We start from the raw sequence: 15,138 nt of genomic DNA on the forward strand, positions 1-15,138 counted from the left end.
ATAATATATAAATATCAAAAATCAAATAAAGCCGAAATCCAAAATTCAAACAATTGCGCGAGGAAAGATCTGAAATCCGATAATTCTGATTCCGAAATTCGAATAAACTCGCATCGATTAATTCGAAGCTTGACGATTTTAGCTCCGAAATCCAAAGTACGGACAATTTTATGTGAAAAGGTCCGAAATCCGACGACACTCCGAGATCTAAAATTCGAAGGCATCTGTTAAAATTATTCCTGCCGCTTGTTGTAGCCCGTAATACGAATGAGTATTTTTCTAAGTGAGTCTCAACCCGAATGGGATAAATAATAAAAAAAGGGCAGCCCAGATGGACTTTCTTATAAATTTTGTAAAAATTGATCGAATTTTAATTCGTTTTTTTTTTTTTTTTTTTTTTTTTGAATCCTTTGGATGTCGTTAATCAAAATTATTACTAATATACAAAATGAGACAAATTCGTATAGATCTTAACCTAATAGAGATCGTGGGATAAATATCTTTTTTCTTTCTTTTCATTTTCTTTTCTACTCACAGATATATACCTTCCAAAAATGAAATGTTCCTTTACGTCTCAGGATCGGAGTTATAGATTATAGTAGAAAGGATATTTATAATAATAATAATAATAATAATAATAATAATATTAATAATAATAATAAAAATAAAAATAATAATCGTCTGAAGCGTTTGCAGATAATAAAAGTAAAGGATTGTAGAGAGGCATCGGATTATCTTTTATGAGCGTTATTCTAGAGAATCCTGAATATAAAAATCACATACGACAGTAGACCTCGCTCTTCTTCTCTCTGTCGCATTTCTTCCGTTCATTCGTATTTTCGGTTGCGGAGATGTGCAGAATGGCAACGTTTATGATCGTGCAAAAATAGAGACAAAAATGAAAGTACGAATAAAAGAGAGAAAGAGAAAGAGTTTATTCGGTACTCCAGTCGCAAAGGAAGATATTCTCTCGCATCTTTTCTCAAATTGACTGGCCACATTCCTTTTCCCGTCCACATTTCCACCAGGCCAGAACCTCTTTCTTCTCTTTCTCTATGTTCTCTTCGAGTCCTCTCTCTCTCTTTCTATGTCTCCCTCTCTCTCTCTCTTTCTCACTGTCTCTCTCTCTCTCCCTCTGTCACATTCTCTCTCTGTCTCCCTTTCTCTCTGCTGCCTCTCTCATTCTCTCTCTCTCTTTCTCATAGTATGCATTGTGCTCACAAGGATGCGGCTTTTCGACAATTACCGAAGCAAAACAATGGCTGAAGAAACACGACAGAATAGGATACGTTATATTCATTAGAGTCGACAAAAAGAACAAACTTTTAATTTTTATTTTTACTCTCTTTGCTTTCTCCTATAAAAAACGAGATAGAGAGAAGAGAAAAAGAGATAGAAAAAAAAGAAAAAATAGAGGATAAATATCCCCATGATTTCTTCTAATATTCGCCGGAGTTTCTTCTCGCATTTAAACCAGAAAGATTTTTCATATTATATCGGTGCAATGATGACAACGTTCAAAAAAAAAAAAAAAAGAAGGAAAAAGTAAAAAGAAATAAAAAGTTCAATAGTAAATGCGAAACTGATCTTCTGTTATGAGAAAATAAAAAAGTACCGTTGGAAGATTACCACATCGCTTCTCTGATGCAACGAGTTTTCCTGCCTCAGCGGAAAACAAAAAATTGTTCTTGGACTAGATTCATGTTTGGAGGAAAAAGTTTCCATCCAGCTAAAATTTGTTCTCTTTTGCAATGAGATTACGATATCATTTCTCTCTTTTTCTCTCTATTTCTTTTTTTTTTTTGTTTGTTTGCTTGATTATTTATAGGTTTTTTCTTTACATTTTTCATTTTTATTTCTTTAATATAATTTCCGAAACCCAAATATTTGAACAGAAATTTATTAGCAATCGCACTTAGCTAATTAATTTGTTTGCTCAAACAATTGAAAAAAAAGAAAATATATAAAAATTAATAAGATTATTGATATTAAATCATGTTGGCGATCATTTTCGAAGATCTCCAAGTATAAATCTTCATGGTATTTCTTTTTTCTCTATTTTTCTTTTTCTTTTTAAATTATTAAATATCATAAAACTAACAAGTTATTTACGGAATTAATTAAGTTAATGATCATTTATCGAAGATTTAGGAAACTTGGGAGAATTTACCAAACATTATAAAGATAATAAGCGATGGAGAGTAAATTATATACGATCATAGGTACAATTATAAGACGTCTCGTTTTCGGAATTACAAAAACGTAGTATCACTGTTTGTGTACTGAGATGTCACTACAAATTCAAAATTTATAAAAAGAAAGAGAGCCTTATACAGGCGACGCCACGACCTATTCAATCATAACATTTCTTGTCTTCAATAATAGCACAATGTCGAGTTTGTAAGAAAAAAAAAAAAGAAGAAAAAGAAAGAAAAGAAAAAGTGAAGTATTTGAATTAGATAATGTTCAATTAACGAGAAGGATGACAAAAAGTAAGAGGAAGAAAGAAAAGGAAGAGAAGGAAGAATTTGGAAGTGGAAGTTATTAAAATTTTGAACGAGGACCCTCAGGCAGATCTCTGGTGTGGGCTTTATATCCCCAACTAGCCACATGTTGATTCAGCTGGATTAGTGAGGGCTCAAAGAAAGTGGTTAAGAGTGAGTTGTTGCTAAAATATTCACGCTTAAGCAATTGTCAATTAGAAACGCAATAGTAGTCTTAATCCAGAGATTGAAACTACTATGTAACACTACTATGCCGTTACTGGCCACACTTTCCAAAGTACAGTAGTCATCGATGGTGGGAATCTCCAAATTGATTCCCAAGAGAAAGTTAACCGGGACCAAGTACCAAAAAGATCTTACCATTCTCTTCAACACCAATCGAAGTCGGCCCGTCCCAAAACGGATCACCGATATTAACACAAAAAGTATCATTGAAATCAGGAAGACATAGATTATTTATTGATGAATGAAGAAAGATCACCGATAATAGTTTTATTTTAAATTATATACAAGGTTACAAAATTAATTTTAAGCAGCCTGTTTTTCTCTTAAAGAAGCCAGTAAATTTTATAAATTCGGCTCAGCAGTTAAAGGATTGCAAGGAAGCTGTAGATATATTTTTCAAATGTGGAGCTATTCAACCCTATCATAACAAAGAAAGCCAATTTATTTCCTTTTATTTTTTAATTCAATTCATCCTATGAATTCGTATTCGGTAAGGTAACTCGGATGCCGGCATCTAATCCGCCATTAGACGATGACATGGAAAATATTCCAAGTATGTTTAATCTTAATTCTTAACTAATAAACTAACCTAATTAATAGGATAAATCGAATTCAAGAGGTAACACGACAAAATGTTTTAAAGGCAAAAAAAATATCGAAAAAATATTATGATAAAAAAATAAATCCAAAAACATTAAAGTAAGAAAATGAAGTCTTTTTGCTAAAGGAACCAGCGACTAAATTTGGAAATCAATATACTGACTCTCATAAGATTTTAGAATTGCTATACCATAATAATATTAGGCTGCAAGCCAGTGGATGAGTAAAAATAGTCAATATCAATAAGCTAGAAATATCGAAGATTAGAATGTAAAGAAAACAATTTGTTCGAGAGGAACAATGCAATTCATAGATTGCAATTCATATTAATGATTTTCGTATGTACGATCAAAAGCTGCTCTGCTCTACTGGGCTATGACTATAGGGCAGCGTCTATAAATATTACCAACATACTGGATACAGGAGATACTGGATACTGGATACAGGATATAGCGACGCTTCTATGCATGCTCTAAATATTTGAACAATTGTTCCAGATAGCCGAATACGGAGAAATGCACGTGTATCAATTTCATATGTAGTTGAGCAGCTTCATATAGTATATTGTAAAGGTGGACACCCGAAAGGTGTCTGCACCTATGGTACCTCGCCCATTAGGGCATACGCTACGAAGCTACCTACAGACAGCAGCCACATCAGCGAAGAGACCGAACTTGGAAAAACTCAAATCTCCTGCCGGCAGAGCAGGGTGAGCAGTTTAGTCACGACCAACATCCTCGCTGTAACGAGTCACCACGCTGATGCCGGCCGTGCCCACGAGGAATCACAGGGAGGCCCACTCACAGTGCCACGATCCTTGGCACTCGTTCCGTAGGATGGAATGGGAAAAGTTGGATAGCAGGTTTAGGGGAGAGAGTTTGGTGGTGGGGAAAAAAAAAATAGAAAGATGCGTACGAGCATCTTCGATCCTATCCTGTTTGAGGATGGAATAACCTGAGAAGATTACAGGCACCCACCCCATCACTAGAACTCCGATAATTCCAGCTGAACAGGATTCATGAACTAATAACCCTTAATGATGAGGGTTTCTTTGCAGAACTCCGCGAAGAGGGAAAAGGCCTCGGCCGTGGAGACAAGATGTCTCCCTGCTTCCGGCCAATTCCTTTCACAGAAAATTTCTTCCGGAGGCACTCTCTGGGGTTCGAAAAACGAACAGTCGACGATGTGATGCGAAACCTTGTCCTCTTCGCCACACTCGCATGCTCCTTCCGTGATGATATTCAACGACGTAAGCTTGGTCTTGAAAGCTCCGTATTCTGTAAGAAACTGCGAAATGAAGTGGTTAGGAGAGACGAAACGGGCACCCATCCTGTTCTTGATGTCTGGGAAAAACGCGTATGTTGTCCTTCCCTTGGAAGAATTCTCTCATCTGGTCTGCCAATTCCTAAGGATTTCCTCATCGACCTGCCTTATTATCGCGCACTTAATCTTCGTGCCTTTCAGTTCCCGCGTCGCTGCCTCAGTACTCCTATTTTTCCTGATATCGTATAATCTTCTACGTTTCAATAGCTGGAGATCAATTGGGGGCTCTACTGGTACGATGCAGAAGGATTCCGTGGCAGTTGTACGATACGCGGATGTGACTGAGATGAGGGCTGATCGTTGGGTCGCGCTTAGCCTCTTAAGATTCCCTTCCGTGCAGAGATCGGAACATCCTGCTGCCGTATACGTGACCGTAGGGGTAAACAGGCCGCGATAGATCGCCCGGAGGGCGCAGTGACGGAGTCCCCATTCCCTAGCTGCTAACCTACCTAGCTTTGCGAACAGTGGGCCAACCTTGTCGTTAAGGTAACGGCAGTGTGTCGTGACCCCCAGCCCTTTATTGAAGTATACCCGGAGATATCTAACAGAATTCCTACATTCCTCACCATAACATCATTGGATGTTATTGTTCTCTATCTTTATGGTGGAAGGCTTACTCACTTGGTCGGTCTTTTTCGCCATTTTCCGCTTCCTATCCGGACGTTATCCTCCCCTTCTACCGATGAATTTTCTTTTCACTCAATCGCTTTTAAGGACTATTACTTCTATTTTACGCTCGGAGATTGACAATTTCGCCAACATGCACCATCCGGTGATGTTGTTTACCACGCGATTTCCTTTCTTCTCGAGTTCTTCCCTGGATTCTCCATCTACGATAACGAGTAGGTCTTCCGCGTACGCGATCGCGTTGACTTCCGAGGATTCCTCTAGTATCTTGAGAAGCTGGTCGAACATGAGATTCTAGCAATAGGGGCCGAGGACCGATCCTTGTGGACATCCTCTCGAGGCCTGCTTTGAAACCTCATGCTCTCCCAGGGCAATTTTGACCTTATGGTCCGCGAAGTAGCTTGTCATCACGTTAAAGACATTTCTCTCACAGTCCCGATCTTGGAGTGCCTTGAGAACTAGAGCCCACCAAACGTTGTCGAAGGCTCCCGAGATGTCGAATAACAACGCGATCACATATCTCCGTGAGGAGGCAAAAACGGTTCGACGTATCTTTACTATTGTGTCTTCTGTGGAACGTCCCTGGACAAATCCAAACTATTTGTCCGATATTTTTCCTGATGCGAGGGAGGTATCGGTGAGGCGCAGCTTCAGCAGCCTTCCCAGAATCTTCCCTATGACGGAGAGAAGGCATATCAGTCGGTAGGACTTGGGGCAGCTTCATATAGCATTGCTGGATGGCATCACACGTATCAGCCTTACATAATGGAAAGAAAATATTTCTAATGAATATAATCTTCGAATTATGTAAAGCGCCGCATTCCACATCGGAATGCTTCCGATAACATTTTCCGATAATAGCAGATACCCGGATTAAGAGTTAACATCACTGGAACTTGGGATGATGTGAACAGACATCAATAAAGCTAAACTTCAGAAAATACCACTGTAATAGTGGTAAATAGCCACTGTAAAAATTAAGGTAAATAATATTATTTTGTAAAGAGGAACGGTATGAACATTCACATAAAGAATTTGTATCACGGACAATGAGGGCAACATTTAGACGACGCACCCCGATGCAAACTGCAACTGCGATTATTATGAGGTATTGTATGAGGGACTAACGACCAAGTTCACATCTATGAGCCAAACAATTTTTGGACATTTACATCATCACTAAGACATCACTTTCGATCTGGAGAAATATCCCATTATCCTTAGCCAGCAAGCGTGCATGCAAAGTCGCGCATATTCAGATCACATACGCCACGATGCGCGTATGTGATCTGATGAGGCTTAAAAAAAATTGCGAAATTAAATGAATTAAAATATGAAATTTTGCAGCACCCACCCTATTCACCGGATCTTTCGCCAACCGACTTTCATTTATTTAAACATTTAGAACTGTTTTTACGGACTAAACAGTACGAAAATGAAGACAGTCTGAAAAATGCCATATCAGAGTTCATTGATTCTAAAGATCAGAATTTCTTCAAGACAGGCATCTATGCATTAAAATCTCGTTGGGAAAAGTGTATTGAAGTAAATAGAGCATATTTTGATTAAATAAACAGCTTTTGGAAAAAGATATGCAGTTTAATATATTCACTTAAGAATCCGACATTTCATTCGCACCAACCTAATAGCACAATGTAAAAAATCTACATTCGACCCTCGAAGCTTACGAAATCGAAATTTATAGTAGAAGTAGAATCTTACAGTCTGAATCTTCCAAATTCTATTAGAGTTTTGTTAAATATACTACGAGACATACAAATATTGCGCGCATTACACACGAATAGCATTACTTCTATCAAATTGTAATTGAGGGTTAAATAATAATAATTTTATACGTATTTTCTAAATCTTTGTTATTCAGGAAGTGAAATGAAAATTGTATAATCTTTTTTTAATAGTTACATTAAAAATTTTTATTATTAATTGAGTGTAATACTTCGACAACCATCACTACCATCTTCCGACTTACTTACTTCTGGATCACCTCATTGTCAAATTTATTTTTCAATAAATAACCATTTCCAGGTAGAACAGGCTTCAAGACAGGAACAATCCGTGAGCTCTCGTTACCCATTTGAAAGTTAATTTTAAAGGTGAGTCGTGTTGCCAACCAATAACATTGCCAGGAAAGGATATTTTCAGAAATACCAAAATTTCGAATACCAGTCCTGGATAGCTGAATCCTTTGAGAACCATTCATACTTAGTATTCTGTGCTGCTACTCTTCTCGTTACTCTCTGCTGATTCACTGGGCTTTCATCATTATTCCTGATTTCATTTATTCAAGATAATCCTTCCGTTGTTCTCATTCTCACTCATTCGTGCATACGAATTCGGTAATTCCTATTGTTCTTTGTCCTATTTATCTATTTTACCTATACCTATTTGATTACTTCGTTTACGACACACACAACTAAGTAACGCTAGAACCTTCAAACTCACACTCGGCCATTCTGCACGTACATTCGTCCTTGAATGTTTTTTTTTCATGTTCGTCTAACGTCGTATTGTCTTTATATTTGTCTTTATATTTATCTTAAAATTACCTGCCATCAATTGGCTACACTTTGCCGACATATTGTTTTACATTTCACTTTGCATTTTGTAATAGCTTATTATCTACCTCATTTATTCCTTCACATACATACATCGTACTCCGAGTTACAATAATATTTATTTTATATTATATACTTAGCAATTCTTGCTGCTCTTTTTCTTTTCTTTTCATAATATTCAAATTGTTGTTGTTTCTCTTCTTCGATTCTTGTACTTTTCTACTCAAAAATACATGAAGATATAAATTATCCGATTCCTAGTATGATTTCTCGTTCATAGATAATTTCTCTGATAACTCCGAAACATTTCTCGGATAACTCGTCAACTTCATCATCCTGTTCTTCGTTCGAACTTTGATGACCAAATGATTCCTCAGTTTGCCTTGCCTGATCAACGATCTTATCTGTGATGACTTCAGCATCTGTCGTAGGACTTGTCTATTAGGTTATATTCGTGTTTACGTTCATATTCAATATAACTGGTCTATGCAATAAATCCATAGCTTTTTCTAACAGAATCAATTCATCTTCCGCCATATAAACATATCTTTTGATGGGCGATTATGTGTCAAAATATTAAGAACACGATTTGTTAAGTGTTCGTGCATAAAATCACACGTAAAATGACATTCTTACTTCTTTTGTTATCATAAATTACCATCATCATATGTGTCATGATGTATATAATATAAATATATTTTTATTTTCACCTATATATACATTATATATGTAGTTTCAATCGTGCATCGACAATAGAAACTACGAAAAATTTCCAAAACAGAATAATTGCAATAGTAAATCTTCATTAATTATATTTTCAATGATATATTCCCTTCAAATTATTAATGTTCTCAAATTTATAACTGTTTTTTTCGTTCAGTAATTCGTTATACATTTCGTTTAATAGTTTCATTTAAAATTTGTCGATTTTTCGTCCTTTCTGATATTATACTTTTATAAATTTAATAAATATTTATTAGTTAAAATGAAAAATATATAGGAATATATAAATATATACAAGTACACACACACACAGCACAAATATATAAAAGAGAGAATCTAATATAAAATAAAGAACATGAATATATGCAGATTTTTTAAGATATATGTATAGGTATATAAAAATAATTAAATCTATATAGTATGTGTTAATATAGTAATTTAGTATTATATAATGAATTATCGTAGTATATATATATATATATATATATATATATATATATATATATATGGGTTGGAAGGTTTATGCGTTAGTCGTATATTGGTTTATGTATAAGATAGGCTAAAGGGTGTATATGAGAAATGCACAACGTAGAGACGGTCTTAAACAGACTAAACGAGGAATAAGGATAACAGATCCTGAATGGACCATGTCTTGAATGGACCAACAGATGGCAGGTGATTTTAAGGAAAAGAAAAGACGATATGACATTAGACGAACATGAAAAAAAGAAATTCGAGGATGAATATATGTGCAGAATGGTTCTAGCATTAGTTAGTTGTGTGTGTATGATTTTGTGTGTGTATGAAATTGGTCAAAAGTCAAAGTAACCGATAGGACAAAGAGCAATAGGAATTACCTAATGCGTATGCACGAAAATGAGTAAGGGTGAGAAAACCTATGGGATGAACGTGAGAAAAAAAACAACGGAGGGACAGTCTTGAGTACACCAAATGAGAAGTAACGATAGAAGCTCCTGAATGGATCAACAGAAAGTAACAAGAAGAGTGATATAGAGTAAAGAATAATGAGTAAAGTCTTGAATAGACCAGAAAAAGAGTAAACGTTCCAAAGTGAGGATCAGGATCATCGTGAATAGACCAGAAAAAGAGTAAACGTTCCAAAGTGAGGATCATGAGCATCAGTAACAACAACAACAACATTAACAGATCACAGGAACTATGGATGAATTTGTAGAGAGAAAACAGAGACATAAGCAATGATCCGTCAATCAACAAAAAAATAGAAATTCGAAAAAGAAGTCAAAAAATTCCTAGTACAAAAACGACAGTTCGAACGAGTGTAAAATGACTGCTAAAACCGAGAACATTAGTGTGAGTATTTTCAAGAATCAGCATATATGTTCCAAGGATAAACAGAATCTATTCGCTGAACTTTCGACATCATCCGAGAGTGAATTCGAGGATGACGAGGTTAGTTACGAATCGAAGAGGCGTCAAGGAAAGTATCAAAAAAGATGTTGAGATCAAAGAGATTGATAAGATCGAGAAAAATAAAGAAAATTATCGCTTAGATAGTGATCGAGATCAAGACATCAAAACGTTGGAGTAAGAGGAACAGAAGCAGCAGGAGGATCAGGAAGAGGAGGAAGAAAAAGAGGAATGGACTGTTAATCGTCGAACAGTAAAAACTATCGATACCAAAGACGGTATCAACAATGAGAAATCATAGTCCAAGATGCCCGATCATCTAATTTGGTCGACGAGAAAAAGGAGATCAGAACACAAAAACAGCAACGACAATCCCGATAATCGATTTGAACATATCTTGGAATTAGATGATTTAGATCGAGAGGATAGTTCGGTTACTGATTCTGACGTCGACGGTAACATGATGATCGCTGAGCGATCACAGACAAGATTATCGAGAAGAGAAGTCAGAATCGTTAGATAAAGAAAACTTTGCAAAATACGAGAACGGATTATACGGCGGAGAAAGAACTCATTTTGTTAGAAGAAGCTTTGGATTTATTGCATAGACCAAATACATTGAATATCGACCTAAACATGAATACAACCGAATAGACATTTTCTACGGGAGAAGCTGGAATTATTATAGGTAAGATCGTTGATCAGGCAAGACGAACAAAGAATCATTTGGTCATCAAAGTTCGAACGAAGAACAGGATGATGAAGTTGACGGTGATGTTTCGAAATTACCTGAGAAATTACCTATTAACGAGAAATCACAAAAGGAGTCGGACGATCTACATCTTTATACATTTTTGAGCAGAAAAATACAAGAATCGAAGAAGAAGAAATAACAATTTCAAAATTACGAAAAGAAAATAAAAAGCGCAGCAGGAATTGTTAAGTGTATAGATACATAGTGTGTAAGATAAGTAAAATTGTAATTATTATTGTAAATCGAAATACGATGAATATATTTGAAGGAATGAGTGAAATAAATAATAAGCGATTACAAAATGCAAAATGAATTGTGAAACAGCGTATCGGCAAAGTTCAACTACCTGATGGCAGGTAATTTCATCACTTTACCAACTGATAGCCTATTAATCGGATCCGTGTTGGGACCTACACTGTGGAACATTGCCTATGACAGTGTCCTCCGAACCCCGATGCCGGGTGGTTCCCGTGTTGTCTGCTACGCGGACGACACGACCCTCCTGTCAACGGGATGGGACCTGTCTCACGCTATCATGAACACCGAACGGGACTTGGACGTCCTAGTGAAGGAGATCGAGGGATTGGGTCTTAAAGTGGCACCGCACAAAACGGAGGCCATGGCCTTCCCTGCCTCTGCCTTAAGCAGACGCAGGACTGTCCCACCCCCTAAGATTTGCCTTAGAGAGGTTTTCGTAGATATTAGGCCCCCCCCCCGTGGGTAGGGGGAAGTAGAATACTCCCACAGTATTCCCTGCTTGTCGTAAAAGGCGACTAAAAGGGATTGAGTGAATGGGGTATGAATGTTCTTGTATGGCTATTCCTTCCTTTATTTTTCTTGACATATCTTTTTCTATTCTATGTCTCTTTCTCACTAGCTTCCTTCCGTTCCTTTCCATTCTGCTGGGGAGCCTGGCTCCCACTAATATATTCTTTACTAAATATGGATAGTACGATGAAACCAATAAGCGGGCGTGGGAGGGATACCCACGACACGGCGGTGTCAGGTGGTGGTAGGGCACCCGCCGTCGTCAACCAACGGGGTAGGCAACCTGGCCTCAGCTCTGGATGATGCGTCAGGAAGGACACCACAGGTAGGCGACTTGGCCTGCGGTGTATCTAATGCGCCAGGAAGTTTACAAAACGAAGAATACCAAGCGGAGGAACTGGAAAGGACTGCCAGTGCGGTTGAGAGCATGCGGCTCTCTGACCTGACCTCGCCAAAGCAGGGGAGAAGGCACAAGCGCGCAAGGCCGATGATATACTCTCCTGAGGAGGATGAGCTGGGGGCCGATTGGCCCGCACTAGGTGAGGGTGGCCCGGCGGAGACTCCCTTGTCTCAAGTGGAGACTGGTAGGGTACTTAATAGCATCCGGGAAGCTCCATGGCGGCAGAAAGTGCTAGGCTGAGACGCCGTAACCTTAAGGGTGAAATCTCAGGGCTGATAAAGAACTCCCATAAGATTAGGATGGAGGGAATTAAGACCCTGAGCGAGAGGTTCGAAACCCGAGCGGACAATCCTCCGTCAGCCAAGGAAACCATTGCGCAGCTGAAGGCAGAATTGAGGGCCAAGGATCTGCGCAACAGAGAGGTCATGGAGGAAAACGTTCGCCTCAAGAGGGGGAATAAAAGAATGGAGAAGGTTCTGGAGAATCCACCGGCTGGGAATAGTCGATCAAAGTCTCCGGATGTAAGGGAGTCAATAAGGGTACTAACACAGGCTGTCCGCGGTATCCAACAGCAAATACAACAGCTACAGCAGCAGCAGCAGCAGCGGCAGCAGACATCGGGTGGAGCAACGACGGGAGCTGGTGGGCCACACAAAGGCCCTACACTCCGTGCTGAGCCCACTCGACTCCCTGCGCAACAGGTAAATGTAGGTAAGGAACTAATCGGACAGGAGGATTTTGTCCAGGTACTTGGCCGGAAAGAGAGACGACCCCAAAAGAAGGAAGCGAATGCTCTCCCCTTAACTACACCTAAGGATGGAGTCAGCGACCGTCATCCTTTGCCGGGACAGACAGCCTTTAGGAAGGAAGGGAAGAAGAAGAGGGGCGCGCAGCGAAGAAGGAAGAGGGAAAAAAGGGAAAGAGAAGTGGCTGCTATTTCCCTATCGTGTGCCGGGGAGATGACGTATAGAGACGTAGTCCTTCGGGCTACGGAGAAGGTCAACCTTAAAGATCTGGGGATCGTCGGTATGACCTGTAAGAGAGGCCTCACAGGTGCCTTTATATGGCAAGTACGAGGCAAAGGGGCAACCGAGAAGGCCGACCAGGTAGTGGAGGCCTTAAGAAGTTCAGTCCCAGGGGTAAAGGTCACTCGCCCCCTGCGTACGAGTACCATAAGGTTGGTGGGACTAGATCCGGCCGCTAATGGTACCTGGATCAGGAATGCACTCCTGGAGTTGCATCCCGGAACAAACCCCAACCTCATTAAGGTGGGAGAGATCAGGATAGGCAGGGGTAGACTAGCCGAGACCACTGTTACGGCTCCGACGCCTGTCATCCAAGCAGCCCTGAAGAAGGACAGAATAATCTTGGGACTTACTGTAGCGAGGGTGCAAGAACTTAAACAGCGGCCCCTCAGATGCCACCGGTGCCTTGCGCGAGGACATGTCGCAGCAATGTACTCGGCTACAAAGCCCCGTGTGGATCTCTGCTATGTCTGTGGGAAACCGGACCACTTGGCCAAAAGGTGTACAAACAAGGCAGCGTGCCCGATTTGTTCAGATACCGGCCGAAAGCCGACCAACCATCGTGCCGGTTCTTGGGAGTGCCCGGTAGTGCCTCCCAGAAAATGGGTGGACAAAGCATACGGGAGTAGAACAAATGTCCGCGGGGAAACAATTCAGAAGGACCCGCATAAGGTCGTGGAAAGAACTGCAATGAAAGCAGTGAGTGCAACCGAGAAGAACAAAAATAAAATGGTGACGAAGATATGGAGGTGGAACGCGGTGAACCGGACACCTCAATATGTGTAGAAGCAGCGGAAGGTCTATAAACAATGTCCTCTGCTGTTCTACAAATAAATTTGAACCACGCGCGCCATGCGCAGGACATGTTGACACAGCGCATGCGCGAGAACAGTGTGGAGATAGCTATCATTGCGGAGCCATGGTGGGACTTCACTTTCCGCGGTGCTTGTGGGCGAGAATGGAAGACCCTGCAGCCTGGTGCGTCGGGGTCTTTTTTACGTAGCAGTCAAATGGGAGGACTCGCTGGTAGTTTCGGTTTACTTTCCTCCCAGCGAGAACATTAACATGTTCAGTAGGCTCCTTGACGAGCTCGAGGAGCTCTTAGAAACATTCCCCACTCTCCCAGCACTGGTGGCTGGCGATTTTAATGCCCGGTTCAGCGGATGGGACCCGGAAGGCAGGAGTAACCGTAGGGGTGAGTTGCTCTATACATGGGCCAACAGGGTGAACCTGGGTCTGTTGAGCCGGGTTGGCTGTCCCACGTGCGTTCGACCGCAGGGGTCGAGCGTTGTAGATCTAACGTGGGGCACGCCAGCGGCCGGCGTCCGCCTCTCGGACTGGAGGGTGGATGAAGCTGAGTCCCTGTCAGACCACCTGTATATTAGTTATAGTTACAGGCACGGGGCTGCAGGGGACCGAATTTCTCGCCCACAAGGGAGAAAGCTCCCTCGTTGGAAGACTAACTCCATGGAGGAGGACTACCTGGATGCGGCCCTTATCTCAGGGGAGTGGACAGGTGGAAACACGTGCGGAGAAAGTGCGGCCGGTGTAGACTATGTGGACAAGCTGGTGAATTGGGCACAGTCTACGCTGAAACAAGTATATGACATGGTCATGTCCCGGGTGAGGGGACAGACCCGCGGTAGTAAAAGTACTTTGGTGGTCGGATGAATTAACGAAACTTAGGGCCGTTGCGACGGCTACCGTAAGGAAACTTTCCAGAGCCAGGAAGAAAAAGAAAAATAGTGAGGAAATAGTGCGGTGCCTGGACGCTCGAAGAGACACTAGGAGGGCACTGGCTAGGGCTATCAAGGAAGCTAAGAAGAACTCATGGAAGGACCTGCTGGACTCCATAGAAGAGGATCCATGGGGCAGACACTATAAGCTGGTCTTGGGAAAACTAAGGCCATATGCCCCACCAGTAACTGAAACCTTGGAGGATGAGGTACTGGAAAACATCCTCTCCGAGCTATTCCCAGGAGAACCGGGAACTGATGAGCTGCAGGAACCTACGCTCACAGAGGTGGTCATCTCTGCGGAGGAGGTCTTGGCTTCCGCCAAGAAGGGGAAAGGAAGAAAGGCTCCTGGACTGGACGGAATACCGGGTGTGGTTGTGCGTGCTGCGTCGACACACTGTGGAAATGGGTTGGCGCGGTGCTTTTCCGCATGCTTAAGGACGGGTCGATTCCCGACAGCGTGGAAGATAGCGAGGCTCGTCCTTATC

At 40.7% G+C, this 15,138-nt stretch overlaps 1 protein-coding gene across 1 annotated transcript in view; it reads left to right on the plus strand.

The window, feature by feature from the left end:
• The window catches only part of LOC124956083, a 71,454-nt gene extending 57,747 nt beyond the window's left edge, over nucleotides 1–13,707 (plus strand). The window contains exon 9 of the mRNA XM_047511459.1: nucleotides 11,599–13,707. Within this exon, the coding sequence (XP_047367415.1) occupies nucleotides 12,105–13,700 (1,596 nt within the window). The 5' untranslated portion in view covers nucleotides 11,599–12,104 and the 3' untranslated portion in view covers nucleotides 13,701–13,707. The remainder of the gene's footprint in view (nucleotides 1–11,598) is intronic.
• Nucleotides 13,708–15,138: the final 1,431 nt, after the last annotated feature.

Source organism: Vespa velutina, chromosome 20 (genome assembly GCF_912470025.1).
Source record: "Vespa velutina chromosome 20, iVesVel2.1, whole genome shotgun sequence".
NCBI lineage: Eukaryota > Metazoa > Arthropoda > Insecta > Hymenoptera > Vespidae > Vespa > Vespa velutina.